We start from the raw sequence: 16,432 nt of genomic DNA, 5'->3' as shown, positions 1-16,432 counted from the left end.
GTGTTTATAGAGTTTGAAGGATTTTCTTGCAGCCTCCAAGCCATACTTTTTTATGGCCTGGTCTGGTATTATTTGTTTATTTTATGTATTTATTAGATTTCTATCCCGCCCATCTAGACCAAGGGCTATTCTGGGTGGTTTACAAATTTAAAAACAATAAAACCAAAAACATGTATTATGGTAGATTCCTTCTAAGTTTTTACCTAGTATGGATTTTTTTAACCTGAATTTCTTTCTGGTCATGAATTTCTGAAGACAAAAGTTTGAGTACTAAGAACTTAGGGCACATAAACTTTGAGACCTACTCTCCAACCACAAACACGATCACTGATTTTCCCCTATTAAATACAGTGGTGTCTCAACTTACAAACGCCCCTACTTCAAGTTACAACCAGCTCTGGACGCAAAATCTTGCTTCTACTTGTGACTGGAGCTTCCACTTACGAACAGAAAAAGGCAGGGGAAAAAGGTGGGAAATTCAAATTTCTAACTGTAGGTGGCGACGAGGCTGCTTCTTTGTAGCTCTTTCACCCCAGCAATTAGAGTGTGTGTCGTCGTCAGAGGCTTGGTACTGCCTCCCTCTGCTTCTGTGTGTGTGTGTGTGTGTGTGTTTGCAGAGAGGCTGTGCTGGGTTTTGGGTGTTTCTTTGTTTTTGGGTCCCCCCATTTCTGATGGGTCTTGGGGGGTTTCCTTGCTTTTTGGATCCCCCCCATTTCCGATGGGTCTTGGGGAGTTTGTTTACTTTTTAGTCCCCCCCCCATTTCTGATCTTTTACAATCTGCTTCATTGCTTTTTGCTTTGTCTTGTTTGCATTCGCAATGAGTCTTGCACGGTTGATTGGTTTTTTGTTTTCTTTGCATTAGGTCTTGCACGCTTGATTGTGTCAGGATATTGTAATTTTTGTAGGCCTGAACCTGGATTAAATATGATATTAATCAGAATAGGATATTGTTACATACAGCACTGATGTTACCTGTCTGTCATGGGTTTGGAGGGAAAGTTCCATCTTATGGGGAGTGGAAGGCGGGACATCAGGAGGAGGGGCTGTACTGTATATATAGGTGAAGCCTGTGTGGAGAAGTTTAGACGCTGGGATGGGAAGAAGCAGCAGCTGGGAAGAAGAAGCTGGTGTGGGAGTCTGTGTGTCAGACAGGGTACTACTGTGTGTCAGTACCAACCTGATAGGTTCAGGTGTCTGTAGGGTTAGCCAGAACTGATAGGTTCAGGGTCTGTGCTTCAAGTTAAGGGTTCTGTGTGAACCAAACTGTATGCATGTATGAATGAGACTAAGCCACGTTACTATATCTTATTCACCTGATCATTTATTTTCCCTGTGTGTTGTTTTAAATAAACCTTATTCTTTTATTTGTTGAAAATCCATCCCTGGTCTGTGTGACTTCTTATAGGGAATGGTTGGTGGCAGCTTAGTTAACGTGTGGCAGATCCCAGTAGGTCTGGGTTTGTCACATTGTTTGGTGTCCAGCGTGTGGGATACGACTGGTCCAGTTGTCCAGCGGTCCAGCAAAGCCTTGGCAAGTGTGCCCAGAGCAAGGGGGGTCTAGTCAGGTACAATCTGAGAGCACGTAGGTAATCTTCTAGGTGTACCTCACGGGGAGGTGCGCTAGTAGAAGAACGTGCCAACTGGGGAGACTAGATTAGGGTGCTCTGAGGCAGCCTGTTTTTGGCGGGAAAAAAGCTGAGGCAAAACTGTGAAATAGAAGTGAGCTAGCTTGCCTGCTGAGAGGCCCAGCAGAGGGGGGGTAGACTCTAGCTCGCAACTGTTGCAAGTAGTGCTGAAAGGACAGCAGCGATCTATAGAGAAAGCTGGTTCTGAGGCAAAAGGAAAAAAAAAAGTGGTCGTTTTATTCTGAGGCTTGACTTTTTGAAGCAGCCTGTTCTGAGGGGGGAGTATGCCCTTGACTCGAAGCCAAATGGCAGAAATGGGTGAAGTGAAAGACCCCCAGGTAGACCAAGGTTCTGAGGATGAATTTGGCTCAGTGCAGGGTGACAGCACGGGAGAACAGAACCCAGAACTCAGAAAATTGCTCATAGCCCAACAGCATGAACTGAGGATGAGGCAATTGGAAAAAGAAGAAAGATTAGAGAGAGAGAAAATTGCTCTGGAAAAGGAAAGGATGGTGTTTGAGTTAAAAAGATTGGAACTGATGAACCAGAACAATAATAACAATAGGGATTCTGAGGGAGGCCAATTGTCTAAAGCTGACCTGAAGAAATTCCCTGTGTACCACAAGGGAGATTGTCCTGAGGTGTTCTTTTCCCTAGTGGAAAGAGCGTTTGTGGACTTCTCAGTGAGGGAAACTGAGAAGATGACCATCATGCGATCTTTAATCAGTGGTAGCCTGGCTGAGGTCTATGCCGAGATGCCTGAGGAACTGATGAAAGATTTTGCAGAGTTTAAAAAACTGGTGTTTGCCAGACATGGGATAAATGCGGAACAGCTGAGGCAAAGATTCAGGTCCCTCACAAAGAAACCAGAGCAGACTTTTACCCAAGTGGGGGCCCAATTGGTGAGGCTGCTTGAGAAATGGCTATCTCAGGAGGGGACAGAGACCTTTCAGCAGCTCAAAGACTTGATAGCGTTGGAACAGTTCTATTCAGTCCTGCATGGGGAACTGAAATTCCAGGTGAGGGAAAGGAAACCGAAATCTGTGGCAGAAGCCGCCGAGATTGCAGATTTTATTTCCCAAATAAGAAAGCCCTTGGGTGAGGGGAAAGCGATGGGGAAACCTAAAGAAACCTACAGCAAGTACTCTCAAGGACCAGGGAAAAGCCAGCAAGGGGGAGGGGCCCATGGTGAAGGGAAGCCCTCAGACATGAAACCAAGACCTCAGATTTTGGAGGGAAAACCAAAACAAGATGAGAAAGACTCAAAATACACCAGAAAATGTTATTTCTGTCAGGGAAAGGGCCATCTAATCTCAGAGTGTGAGAAATTAAAGCAGCTAAAAGGAATGGTGCCTCAGGATTCGAGTGGAACCAAGCCGAAAGCTGTGTTCTGTGTCCAGAAAGAGCAAGGCTCATTGTCACTGAGGGAGCCTGTTGCCATGGCTACTCAATCTGGAACAGCTACATCTGCTGATCAGGCTGAGGAAAATGGTCCTCTTGTGGAGGTCAAGCGATGCTTGCTCGTGAGAACAGATTCTCAGTTGTTTGAGACAGCAGGGGTGGACGTAGGAATACTTGACCGTCAGTATAGGGGGCTGCGGGACACTTGTTCCCAGGTGACCCTGGGCCATCCAGATATTATTCCTAGGGAGTATGTAATCCCAAATGAGAGCATGAAGGTGGCAGGGATTGAGGGGCAGGTGATCTCTCTGCCAGTAGCGGAGGTACCTGTGAACTTTCAAGGCTGGAGGGGAGTTTGGCGGCTAGCGATTTCATCGACTCTGCCAGCAGCCATGCTCGTGGGAAATGACCTGGCTGAACATGTGAAACGGGTGCTAGTGATTACACGCTCACAAGCCACCACGGGGACAGTTCAGGGGGGTAATGATGAGCCCGAGACGGAAGCAGAGGGGAGTTCAGAAGCTGTGGTGGAAACCTTAACCACAGACAGCAGATTTGGACAAGAGCAAAAGGCAGACGCCACTCTCCAAAAGTGTTTTGAACAGGTGACTGACGCCCAGCTAACACCTGAAACCCCAGTGAGATTTCTGGAGAAAAAGGGGATTTTATATAGAGAGACCCTGAGGAATATCTCAAAAGGGGGAGAGGGAATCAGAAGTCAGCTAGTGGTGCCTGAAAAGTATCGCCCCATGATCTTACAAAGGGGGCACTCTGACATGTTTGCTGCACACTTAGGGGTGAACAAAACACAGCAGAGAATCACACAGAATTTCTACTGGCCTGACATAGGGAAGCAGATCAGGGAGTTCTGTAAACAATGTGATGTGTGTCAAAGGCAGGGGAATCGCCGCGACAGGACCAAAGCAAAGGTGTGCCCTTTGCCTGTGATTGACACTCCGTTCAAATGTATAGGGGTGGATATTGTGGGACCTTTGCCCAAGGCCACAAAGAGGGGGAACAGGTTCATTCTCACCATTGTGGACCATGCCACGAGGTACCCTGAAGCCATACCCTTGACTAACATTGAAACTAACACAGTGGCAGATGCCTTGGTGGGGTATATGTCCAGGATGGGATTCGCCTCAGAAATAATCACAGATTTGGGCGCATCGTTCACATCAAAGCTCATGAAACGCTTATGGCAAATCTGTGGAATTAAGCACAAGGAAACCACTGCCTATCATCCTGAAAGTAATGGGTTAACTGAGAAGTTCAATGGGACTCTAATGCGCATGATTAGGGCTTACTTGGCAGAGAATCCAAACAATTGGGACCAGAAGCTGCAATCCCTTTTGTTTGCTTATCGATCAGTGCCACAAGCCAGTACCGGGTTCAGTCCATTTGAACTTTTATTTGGGAGAAGGGTGAAAGGGCCCCTTGATTTGATCAAACAAAATTGGGAGCAGATCACCCAGGATGACCCACAAGACGTTGTGACAGACATAGACTCTTTAAGGAAGGACCTAAAGAGAAACCTAGAGCTAGCAGCAGAGACCCTGCAAGCTCAAAAGGTCAGAAAGAAAGCCTGGTGTGTCCAGAGAGCCGGGGAGAGGCACTTTGACCCAGGGGAGGAAGTGCTTTGGCCTAGGCCCTGCAAAGGAAACAAATTGCAGCTGGGTAGCCCAGAAACAAAATACTTGGGTCACATAGTAGGGGGAGGAGTGATAAAACCCCTGGAGGCCAAAATAGAAGCTGTTCGTGATTGGCCTAGACCCAACACCAAGAAAAAAGTCAAATCATTTCTTGGGTTGGTGGGCTACTACAGAAAGTTCATCCCGAGGTTTAGCGAGATTGCGGCTCCGCTGACCGATCTGACGAGGAAGAAGGCTGATGACCGCATCCCGTGGACCAGCGATTGTGAGGCGGCGTTCCAGAGGTTGAAGGAGGCGCTCATCAACTATCCAGTGCTGCGTGCTCCAGACTTCGACCGGGAGTTCATCATCTACACCGATGCGTCTAACAGCGGGGTAGGAGCAGTTCTTTGCCAGGAGGATGAGAATGGTGACCAGCATCCAGTGTCCTACCTGAGTAGGAAACTTCAAAAAGGTGAGAGACATTTGGCAACCGTGGAGAAGGAGTGTTTGGCCATAGTCTACGCGATCCAGAAGGCCAAGCCTTACATCTGGGGAAGACATTTTGTTCTGTGCACTGACCATTCACCACTGCAATGGTTAAAGACAATGAAAACCCACAATAGCAAACTTATGAGGTGGGCTTTAAACTTACAAGACTATGACTTTGAAGTGAAGGTGGTCAGAGGGTCAGTGAACTGTGTTGCTGACGCCTTGTCAAGAAGACCTGAAGAATGAAGACGGCGAAAGAAACATGGACTATGTATATATATTAATGACAAAAAGTTAAATGTACCTGTTTTTTGAACTTGGTTTGTATGAATAAAGGTAAATTGATGTAATGTATATGGTAAATGTTTAAATGCATAATTGATATGGTTAACTTAGAATGTAAGTATAAGTAAGTATGGTATTGTATGTATAAATGTTTTTGTATGTTTTGGATTCAGGTTGTTTTTTGGGAAAAAGCACGTTAGCTTTCCCCCTACAAAACAACTTATAAAGAGGGGAGGTGTTACATACAGCACTGATGTTACCTGTCTGTCATGGGTTTGGAGGGAAAGTTCCATCCTATGGGGAGTGGAAGGCGGGACATCAGGAGGAGGAGCTGTACTGTATATATAGGTGAAGCCTGTGTGGAGAAGTTTAGACGCTGGGATGTGAAGAAGCAGCAGCTGGGAAGAAGAAGCTGGTGTGGGAGTCTGTGTGTCAGACAGGGTACTACTGTGTGTCAGTACCAACCTGATAGGTTCAGGTGTCTGTAGGGTTAGCCAGAACTGATAGGTTCAGGGTCTGTGCTTCAAGTTAAGGGTTCTGTGTGAACCAAACTGTATGCATGTATGAATGAGACTAAGCCACGTTACTATATCTTATTCACCTGATCATTTATTTTCCCTGTGTGTTGTTTTAAATAAACCTTATTCTTTTATTTGTTGAAAATCCATCCCTGGTCTGTGTGACTTCTTATAGGGAATGGTTGGTGGCAGCTTAGTTAACGTGTGGCAGATCCCAGTAGGTCTGGGTTTGTCACAGATATTACTCAGAATAGGAACACATGAAGAAGACACGAGGTCCACGGTTGAAGAAGATGAAGATGTAAATGAAGAAGAAGAAGGTAGTGAAATAGAGAAAGAACCAGAAACACAGGGTCCTAGAAGGTCTGAGAGGGCAAACAAAGATGTACCACCCAAAAGATTTGGAGTAGGTAAAGTAAGGGTTTGTCATGTGTACATAGAACCTAGAAATTATGAGGAAGTGATGGAACTTCCTGATTTTGAGAGAAGAAAGTGGCAAGATGCCATGGGTGAAAAATTAAGGTACCTGGAAAAGTACAAAGTGTTTTTTGAAAGTGAGTTGCATACAGAACATAAAGTTATAAGTAGCAAATGTATGTCTAAAGGAAAGTTATAAAATGTCTGGTTCTTGTGATAATGTAAGAGAATATATTAAAGAGTTGGGAATGTGTTTTGTTCAGGCATAAAAAATTAGGAGGGGTGTCAGGATATTGTAATTTTTGTAGGTCTGAACCTGGATTAAATATGATATTAATTAGCTTCCATAATGAACAGATGTGTGACTGCTGAGTCACTGTGACAGAGAAGAGGATGATGCAATGTCTGAAGAAAAGATGACACCCAGGTGGAGAAGATGATGTAATGTGTCCAGTGATTGGACAGAAGAAGCTCTGTAAATGTATATAAGAGAACAGTGTGTACATAATGTATTCTTCTCCTTCTTTCACTTGCTGCTATCCTCTATGCCAGTTTGTCTGATGATTGCCTGCTACGCCGAAGTGCTGCCGGTCTGTATATTTGTATATTTTGTATAATACACGTGTCTTGCTATAGAAGAAGAACGTGTCTGTGTCTTCAATCAATTAACTCTGCATATTTTCGTGGCGTGAACCAGACAGATTGCTTTTTGCTTTGTCTTGTTTGCATTTGCAATGGGTCTTGCACGGTTGATTGCTCCCCCCTCCCCCGTTCGGCTGGAAGGGATTAATTGCATTTCTGACCAGTTTTGCAGTGATTTTTTTGGTGATTTTTTTATTTGGCCGGAACAGATTAATTGCATTTCAATGGGATATGGTGTTTCGACTTGCGACCATTTCAAGTTATGACCATCTTCCTGAACCAATTAAGTTCGTAAGTTGAGATACCACTATATAGTAATTGGTATTTTTGCATAAGCACCACAGTTGTTTTGAATGGTTAGTTCTACAAAGAGGACATTTTAAGTTACTACTTTGGTTTGGGCAGAAACCTGTCCCTCAACTGCAGGATCAACTCTGCATTTCTGTACCCAATACTGCTGCTTGGAACAGCCAGCATCTCTGAGCTTGTTTAGACTTTCTTTCTGCACTCTTCATTTCCAGGAAGAATGTTCCCATTCCTGATCAGATATACACCAATCTAGCTGTATTTATTTATTTATTTATTTATTTATTTATTTATTTATTTATTTATTTATTTATTTATTTATTTATTTATTTATTTATACATACCCCGCCTATCTAGCCAAATGACCACTCTAGGCAGCTTCCAAAATACAAACGCAACATATAAAATATAACAAAATATTTATACATTAATATACAAATTATTCAAGATGGAAAAAAGGGGAAATACAAGAAAAGAGAAGAAAAAGAAAAGGGAATCAGGTATTAACTGGAGGGAAGGCCTGCGTAAACATCCAAGTTTTCAATTGATTTTTAAAAATGAAAGGAAAGGAAAACTTCATTTGTTTCATATGAAGAGGCAGAGACAAAGTGTTGATCTAATGTGTCTACAGCTTTAAAACTGTAAGTCATGGTTCACTTCACCTTGCATTCATATGTAGCATGGTATAAACAGACTAGTCTTCCAACCCCATAGTACCCACGCTTACTCAAACATAAACCTGACATAATTGAATACGATTTGTTTCTAAACAAGTGTGCTACAGATTATAGTTAGATGCTGGTTTTATTAAATGCTGAAATATTTAGTCCAAACTATTAATGGTGTTGCTTATAAGATTACATTAATGATTTTATTTATTTATTTATTTATTGCATTTACATCCCGCCTATCTAGTCGAACGACCATTCTAGGCGGCTTCCAACACACAAAACAACAATATAACAAAGTTATAAGAAAGAAAAATGGAAAAAATCAGATATTAACTGGAGGGAAGGCCTGCGTAAACATGCAAGTTTTCAGTTGTTTTTTTAAAGATGCCCAGCAAAAGGGCTGCACGAATCTCCGGAAGAAGGTTATTCCAGAGGCGAGGAGTCACCTAGAGTGGTCTATTGACTAGATAGGCGGGATATAAATAAAATAAATAAATAAATAAATAAATAGAGAAGGCCTGGTTTCTAGTTTTTTCCCTCTGGGCCTTCCTTGGCGTCAGGCTCCTCAGCCTCACCTCCTGACTCGATCGGGTGATACGGTTAGATTTTGGTGGGAGTAGGCGTTCCGCCAGGTATTGAGACCCTAAATCATTTAGGGCTTTATATGTAAGCATTAAAACTTTGAAGTCAATGCGGAATCGAATGGGCAGCTAAAGCAAAGCGGCCAGAGTGGGAGAGATATGCTGATAATTTCTCACTCCACTAAGGAGTCTGGCCGCCGCATTCTGTACCACTTGAAGTTTCTGCATCAACCTCAAAGGTAGCCCCACGTAGAGTGCATTACAGTGATCTAATTTCGAGATTACAGGTGGATGTACAAAGGTGGTGAGCACCTCAGCATCAAGATAGGGACGCAGCTGGGCTCTCGGCCGAAGATGAAAAAAGGCGGTACGGACCACCGACGCCACCTGAGTTTCTATGGTGAATGTCGGGTCCAGATGGATCCCCAAGCTGCAAACCTCACTCTTTGTGGTAAGAGTCACCCCCGCAAATGAGAGTTTCCCAGACGGCTGACAGTGTGGCCACCCACCCTCAGGACCTCCGTCTTGTCCGGGTTCTGAATAAAACATTCCAGCAGTTAACATTTGGAGTTAATTCAGTTCATAAAAATAAAAATAAAAAAGTAAAGTGTACTGCTTGTATACCGCCCATAGCACTTCAAGCACTCATGGGGTGGTTTACAAGTTAATTATGCAAACTACACGTTGTCCCGCCCCCGAAGGCTGAGTCAAACTTGAGTTGGCCTGCTGGGATTGAACCCAGGGTTGTGAGCACCACGAGGCTCCTTTATGCTTTCCCCTATGCCAGTGATGTAGAACCTATGGCACACGTGCCACATAAACTTTGAGACCTACTCTCCAACCACAAACACAATCACTGATTTTCCCCTATTAAATACAGTGGTGTCTCAACTTACAAACGCCCCTACTTCAAGTTACAACCAGCTCCGGACGCAAAATCTTGCTTCTATTTGTGACTGGAGCTTCCACTTACGAACAAAAAAAGGCAGGGGGAAAAGGTGGGAAATTCAAATTTCTAACTGTAGGTGGCAACGAGGTCGTCAGAGGCTTGGTTTTAGGATGTCTTACAGTACATACCAAAAAGTCCTTTTGAGTTCAGCAGGACTTTCAACTGAAATAGAGCCTTATGGTGCAGTGGTTAAACTGCTGTACTGCAGCCCAAATTGCTCATGATGCAGGATTCAATCCCAGGTAGCCAGCTCAAGGTTCACTCAGCCTTCCATTCTTCCGGAATCAGTAAAATGAATACCCAGCTCGCCAGGGGAGATAGCAATGTGTAGCCTGCATAATTAACTTGTGAACTTCCCAGAAAGTGCTTTAACTGCTATGGGGTGGAATAGAGCAGCATACTTTGCTTTACTCCCTGGTAAGTAGGTACAGACTAATGATCTGTAACTTCTTTTAAAGAATTTTACATCCATATATATTTGTCTTAATTGCATTAGGGAGAAGCAAAATGGGTTCAGTCTCCATACAGTGAAATTCACAAGAGCTGAAAACCTTTTCTCTTAGAAATGAAAACATTAATAAAATTAGTTCTTTTGTTTTTTAAAATTCAATGTATGAAAATAGATTCAGAATGCGAACAGCACAGCATTATGGATGCATGTAAAGGAAAATGATTACCTTGAATCTGAGACTTCACCAAGGATTTCTTCCAGCTTATCCATGAAATGAATAAAATGCGAAAGTCCCTTCACATGAGTTCTCAAAGGATCATCTGGAGAAGGAGCATAACCTTTCCCTCCAAGTTCTATGGTTCTGATAAAAGAGGTTGCCATCTAGGAAGACATACACAATTTAGCTGAATTAAATAGTAGCAGCACACGCATCAATTCATAAGCTAAACAAAAAAATTATAAAGTGATATCAGAAAATGTAACCTTACACAGCAGTTACATGGTATAGAAATCAATCATAAAGAGAATGATTATGATGATCCATAACATTTGCAAGACTTGTATTAAGAATATCTGATAGAGTCCCAAGTGGAAATATCATTGTCAGATTTCCCAGTTTTTTCTTAGGAGGTCTTCAGATGCATCCTACCACACTTTCTACTTCTTGAACTGCAGCACTAGTTTTTATTACATATCAAAATGTTTTAAAAATTCCCATATCTGAAAAGTTAGTTGGCTACTTACTATACAGCAGATAATGCTACTAGAAAGCTGACTGTTCTATACAGTATGAATCAAGTATATATCTAGTTTACAGTCTTTCAGTGCAATCCCACACATGTATATCAAAATATAAGTTCAAATGAGTTTAACCAAGCATAATTCAAGGAAACTAGGTACACAAATTAAGTCTTATATTTCATTTTTAGGCAAAAGTATACATAGTTTCCAGTGGCCGTGCTATTTTATTTCCTTAGTATTCTCTGAAAGTTAGAGCCAACATCTCATACATACTGGAAATATGGACATTTCTCTTTTCTGTGCAGCATGCCGTAGGTCAGTGAAAGCTTCTCTTCCAAGCCCTCTTTCAGGAATGTTTAAAACGTGAGCAAAGGCTAGGTCATTCCTGGAGTTAACTAACAAGCTTAAATACGAATACAGAATTTTCTTCACCATCAAAGGCATCTACATAAAACATAAACCCATTATCTTCTTGTAGATTGTTTACTTCAAGAAAACATGATTTAGGAATACCTTAGGAAACACATGCATAACAAAGCAGAGAAGCCATCTTTATTCTTGGCATTAAAAAACTGTGTCTGCTTTGAAAACCTAGTAAGAGATGAAGTAAACAAAGGTGAATTAACATGGATATTTAAATGTATACTGAATTATATATTAACCATAGAATATGAAGCATATATTATCCTTTTCTTTTCAAGTCTCACAAACAACTAGCCTTACACGTGCAACCTATGTATTCTGATAACAAATGCTATTTCATCTTTTAAACTGTTTACAATTCAGAGCCAATGAAGACCTAAAGAATATTTTCTTTGCTCTCTGGCCTATGGAGCAGACTTTCAGAAAGCATATTATCTTTAATATGACCCCATGAATAAATCTCAGGTAACTTAAAAGGCCACAAGAAAATGAACATGAAAAGATTCCTATGAAAAGATTAAAAACCTTGGGTTTACTAATATTCACAGTTCTGAAACCTGTTTTTACAAACAAGGGCACTGACCTCATAGCTGTACCAACAAACCAAGGCTTAAATGTATATAAGCAACATGATTGTTCATGCTGTTTAATCACACTCACTTCAAGGCGGAGTGGCTAAATTATACATGTACAGTTGCACTGCAGGTTCTTTGTGTTTAATGCCATCTGCAAGTCAGGAGCCCTGGATTATCCCTTCCCCAACAAGCTAAAACATTAGTCCAAGAAAAATCATAACCTATGAACACCTTATAGGGGAAACCCACAAACTAAGAGTTCCTATTTTGCACAATACACTAAAGAAATAATGGACTGATAAATGTTGGTTATTGTCTTCTGAAGGAGGAAGCAGGGAGGACTGATCAAGCACCATGTATCAGTGTGCTTGCTTATTTGCAATGAACTGGAATGTAAATTACATTTGGCTTTTACACCTGCACCTGTCTTTTTTTCCTTTCTTTTTCAGTGAAATGTGCAGATCAGTTCAAGTTGAATGTCAGATTCCAAAAGTGTAATTTCTAAACAAACACACATGACAGACTGGGGCTGCAGAATCAAAGTGAACCTAATAAAATGGGTCTTTTGCATAGACACAGATCTTTGCAAGTGCAGAGAAAAACAGGCAACTTCACACATGTATCCACTATATATGTGCATCTAATATTAAAGACTTGATATTAGATGTTAAGAGCCCCGATGCTCTTGAAGTTGCCGATTAATGAGCAAAAATTCTCATATATTTATTACCTTCTGTGCTTCTGTCACAAAGAAACAAAATTGTCAAAAATGAAAAAAACCCAACGGTTAATAGCTAGAACAGTATTTTCTCTGTTAAAATCCTATTACTTCAGGATACAGGGCAAAAATCACATATCTTACCTCTTCATTAAACTCGTTTGTTCTGTTACTTGGTGTGGATGGTGTAGAAGGAATGGCATTATTTTCACTACCTAAGTCCACTGTTCCAGTAATGAATTCTAACAGCTGTACCTTTGGCAAGCAAAAAGAGATGTTAATAGTCTGCAGTGGGGAAAATGCAGCCCTCCAGATGTCATATCAGCCCTCAATGCTGACTACTGGCTGTGGGAGATACCAGCTGCAATCCATTCACATCTGAAGACCAACATATACTTTCCTATACTTCACAAGGAGGTTATGGAAGATGTGCTAATTCTTTAGCACCTAAAACAGGGCTTGCTGCATAAGTAGGTGACAAATATAACCATGCAGAGGAGTGACACCCAAGTGGCCAAGTGAGCACAGACCTGAAATAGTGGAGATCCACTTTGACAGGAATAAAGCTTTCTGACCAGCTTTGAGCTAGCCATTCTGGAATGTGCAAGACCACCCATTCATATAGACATATTTTGAGATACTCCTAGAAACTGCCATCATAATTTTGTGTATAGAAAATAGTTGCTCTGAGATCAAGACATAGGATAGAATACACTCTAAATAAGTAAATAACTGCTTTAAATATTATATAAGGAAAAGCAATGTAGAAAGAAGAGCAAGCAAAACATATACTATAAATACATATTTTGCTTGGATAAGGTCCTAGATTTAATGTTATAATTCTAGTCAAAATGACTTCGGAAGGACTGAAATAATAGTACTGATTTAGGTGAATAACTGATCAAAGACAATGTCAAATATGTTAGAGATGGAGGCACCTTTGGCCCTCCAGAGGTTTTGGAGTCCAACTCTCAAAAAATCCCGTCAGTATTTCTAAAACTTCCCCACCAGACAAAAGGTTTCAACAGTCAACTTCCTCATCCTATGCCTACAACCTTAAAGTACCACAGCAGTTTTCTTTAAATCTTTCCACGTTAAAGTCACTGCATCTCTCTTTTGCTCAAGAGTTACTGTGACATAAGACCACAATGTCCAGTATTGTGCTGGATGTATTAAAACAAGATTATCTTACTTCATAAGCCACACAGCTTTTAGCCTTTACAAAGATTTAGCAGGAAAACTGAAGATGCAAATACAGCTAATATGTGGCTTTGGCAAGGATTTTAGGATTACTATGCAGCTAATTCCACTTCATCTAGATCACTTTCTTGGTTACAGTACAATGTTTAATTTCAGCCTTCTAAATAAGCCCATACAAGTTACTAGCCCACAAAAAATGTTTAGTGACCATCACCTAGTATTTTACTTATTTTTGTTACATAATTGCCTTACAAAGCAAAATATTTAAGTGTTAAAAAGTTTCCTCTACTAATATCAAATATTATTTGCATTTGCCAGAGGCAACCACAAAGCTCTTGACAAAACTGTTATATTCAAATAAATTATAGATATACTTACAGATGATAGAGACTCATTTTCCAGTAATAGTGATCCACATTTTTGATGGATATCTATAAGATCCATCATATTGCAGCGCTTTAAAAAGCTAGTATAAACACTACTGATCTCAGCATAGTTTTCAGGAGCTTCCTCATTTTTGTGTAATATTCTAAGCTTGTCAGGTAGCAAGTAATTCCAAGATAACACCACTTCACTAAGCGATGCATTAAAATCTCCATGGTGCTGTAATAACAATTACAATCACAATTACAATAACATAAATGCTTCATTTATTCATAATATGACTAAATGGAACATAAATGCTTCATTTATTCATAATATGACTTGATGACTAACAGTACTTACAACTTACTAAAACAAGAAAACTGATCACCTAAATTATAATTTAACTGATTTTGTTTATAAAAATTTAAAAGTCATTCATATTTTATTTTGTCTAAAGCAATTGTATTCCCATCAAGTAATTTGTTTGAAAACATATTATTCATGAGAAAATATAGTACAGTATGTGTAAAGTGATCATGACTACTTTCTAAGCTTAATAGGTTAATATAACACGAACACAGTATCTAAATCACTCCTTTCATGGATATCTGACATTTTATCATCATCTGAGACTGTCCTACAGATGCCACTACTGAATGAAGTTGGGCAGGAAGCTAACAAAAGAGATGATCTTCTCATCTGGAATGATTTTTCAGCAGGATACTGATGTGGATGCTATTGAAATTCATTACCAGGCAAATACATTCATCTCAGATATTTTAGCTCAATTTATGTATTTTATATTCCATTTCTATTTCCTGTATTTATTTTATTTACAGTAGACTGATGATTAATGATGGTTCATTTTATCAATCACATTTTCGGTAACTTCTTAATCCCCTGAGTCCAAAACTTAGTTTTAGAGTCCCAATCAATGACTGAACACAGCCATCACACAGTGTGCTAACAGAGGAAACACAGTAGGACCCCTATGTCCCTGGGCAATCGGTTCCAAGCCCTCCTGTGGACCCTGAAAACTGCAGATAATAGCAAACACCCCACCACCGTTGTTGCCACCATCAGAGGAGGCAGCCCGGGCAAGCCCTATGCCCCCACACCTAACTCCTGCAGCGGGTGGAGGAGCTGAGCCATCAGGGGTGGGGATGGGGAGGGGCGAGAGTTGCCATCTCTGGGGCCACTTCTTCATGATGTGCTGCAAGGTGGAGGCGGGCCTGAGGCAGTGGTCAGCGGATGGATCCTGCCCACAACTGAAGGCCTAGGAGAGTGAGCTGGAAGCAGTTGGACAGAGAACCTGGGAGGGAGAATAAGCATTCAAGGGAAGGGTGCTCCACACTCAGGATTGGGAAGGAAGCCCCACACCTCTCCACCTACCTCCTGCAGCAGGCAAAGGGGCTGAGCCACCAGGATCAGGGATGAAAGGGAATTGAAAAAATTTGAGAACCACTGTGGTACAAGAAAAGAAATTCTGAAAAGCACTGTCTCTGGCTCCCTCTAATGGCCAGTTATGGTAAAACGTGAAAAAATAATTTTTATTTTTAAAATTTTAAAAAATATTTTCAGACTGTGGATAAGTGAATCAGTGGATATTGATCTGCAGATACAGGGGTCCTACCGTACTGTGGAGGTTTCCTTATTGTTATTGACTTAAATGTATGTATCTAGTTTCTCATGTTTTCAATGGTTTACTTTTTAAAAAAATTGAAAAAAATTATGAATGATATACCTGTGGCAATAAAAATTATATTTCTATCAAATATAATTGTACTAAGATCTTGAGAAACAGGACAAGATATAAATGTGACAGATAGAAAGATACCGTTTTCCCCATAGGGTCTTATTTTTCCTCCAAAAACATATAAGGGCTTATTTTCAGGGAATGCTTTATTATTTTTTTTCATGTACAACAATCTACATTTATTCAAATCATGTCATGTCATCTTCTGGCTACTGCACAAGGGTGGAGGGCGGGGTTTCACTTAACTGGGGCTTATTCTGGGGGTAGGGCTTATATTACAAACATTCTGAAAAATCATACCAGGGCTTATTTTCAGGTTAGGTCTTATTTTGCGGAAAACAGGGTAGCAGGAGCAAGACAGACACTGAAAGATGGACAGGAGAAGAGAGGACAACATAGCAGATGAAAAGGAGCAGACAAGACAGAAGAAAATAGAGTGAAGAAGTAGAAGTAGGTGATAAGAAGGCTTGAGAATTGACTGGAAAACTCCTATTTTAACACTGACTCCAATGGAAAAATAGGGTCAACATAGGACTATCAGTAGGGAACAGACTGTGTTTTAAGTACAAGGATCTGCTCTATTATAGGCTAATTTTTATTATATTGGTATTACATAATATTGTCCATAAACCATGCACAACAGGGCAAATTAAAATGATTACAAACCAAAAAAAAAATCATGT

The 16,432-nt window shown here is 40.8% G+C and overlaps 1 protein-coding gene across 5 annotated transcripts in view; it reads right to left on the bottom strand.

Annotated features, from left to right (window-relative positions):
* PARPBP (PARP1 binding protein) overlaps window positions 1–16,432 on the bottom strand; it is a 38,022-nt gene that overhangs the window by 13,344 nt on the left and 8,246 nt on the right. For 3 of the 5 annotated variants that reach the window (XM_073000019.2, XM_073000020.2, XM_073000021.2), the window contains exons 3-6: window positions 14,006–14,230; window positions 12,572–12,682; window positions 10,985–11,155; window positions 10,197–10,351 (exon numbers count right to left, since the gene is read on the bottom strand). In XM_073000019.2, coding sequence (XP_072856120.2) covers window positions 10,197–10,351; window positions 10,985–11,155; window positions 12,572–12,682; window positions 14,006–14,230 — 662 coding nt within the window. The remainder of the gene's footprint in view (window positions 1–10,196; window positions 10,352–10,984; window positions 11,156–12,571; window positions 12,683–14,005; window positions 14,231–16,432) is intronic. The other 2 variants (XM_073000022.2, XM_078376211.1) reach the window with 1 other exon arrangement.

Source organism: Pogona vitticeps, chromosome 5, assembly GCF_051106095.1.
Source record: "Pogona vitticeps strain Pit_001003342236 chromosome 5, PviZW2.1, whole genome shotgun sequence".
NCBI lineage: Eukaryota > Metazoa > Chordata > Lepidosauria > Squamata > Agamidae > Pogona > Pogona vitticeps.
Note: the sequence above shows the minus strand (reverse complement) of the source record. Positions and strands in the feature narration are given on the sequence as shown.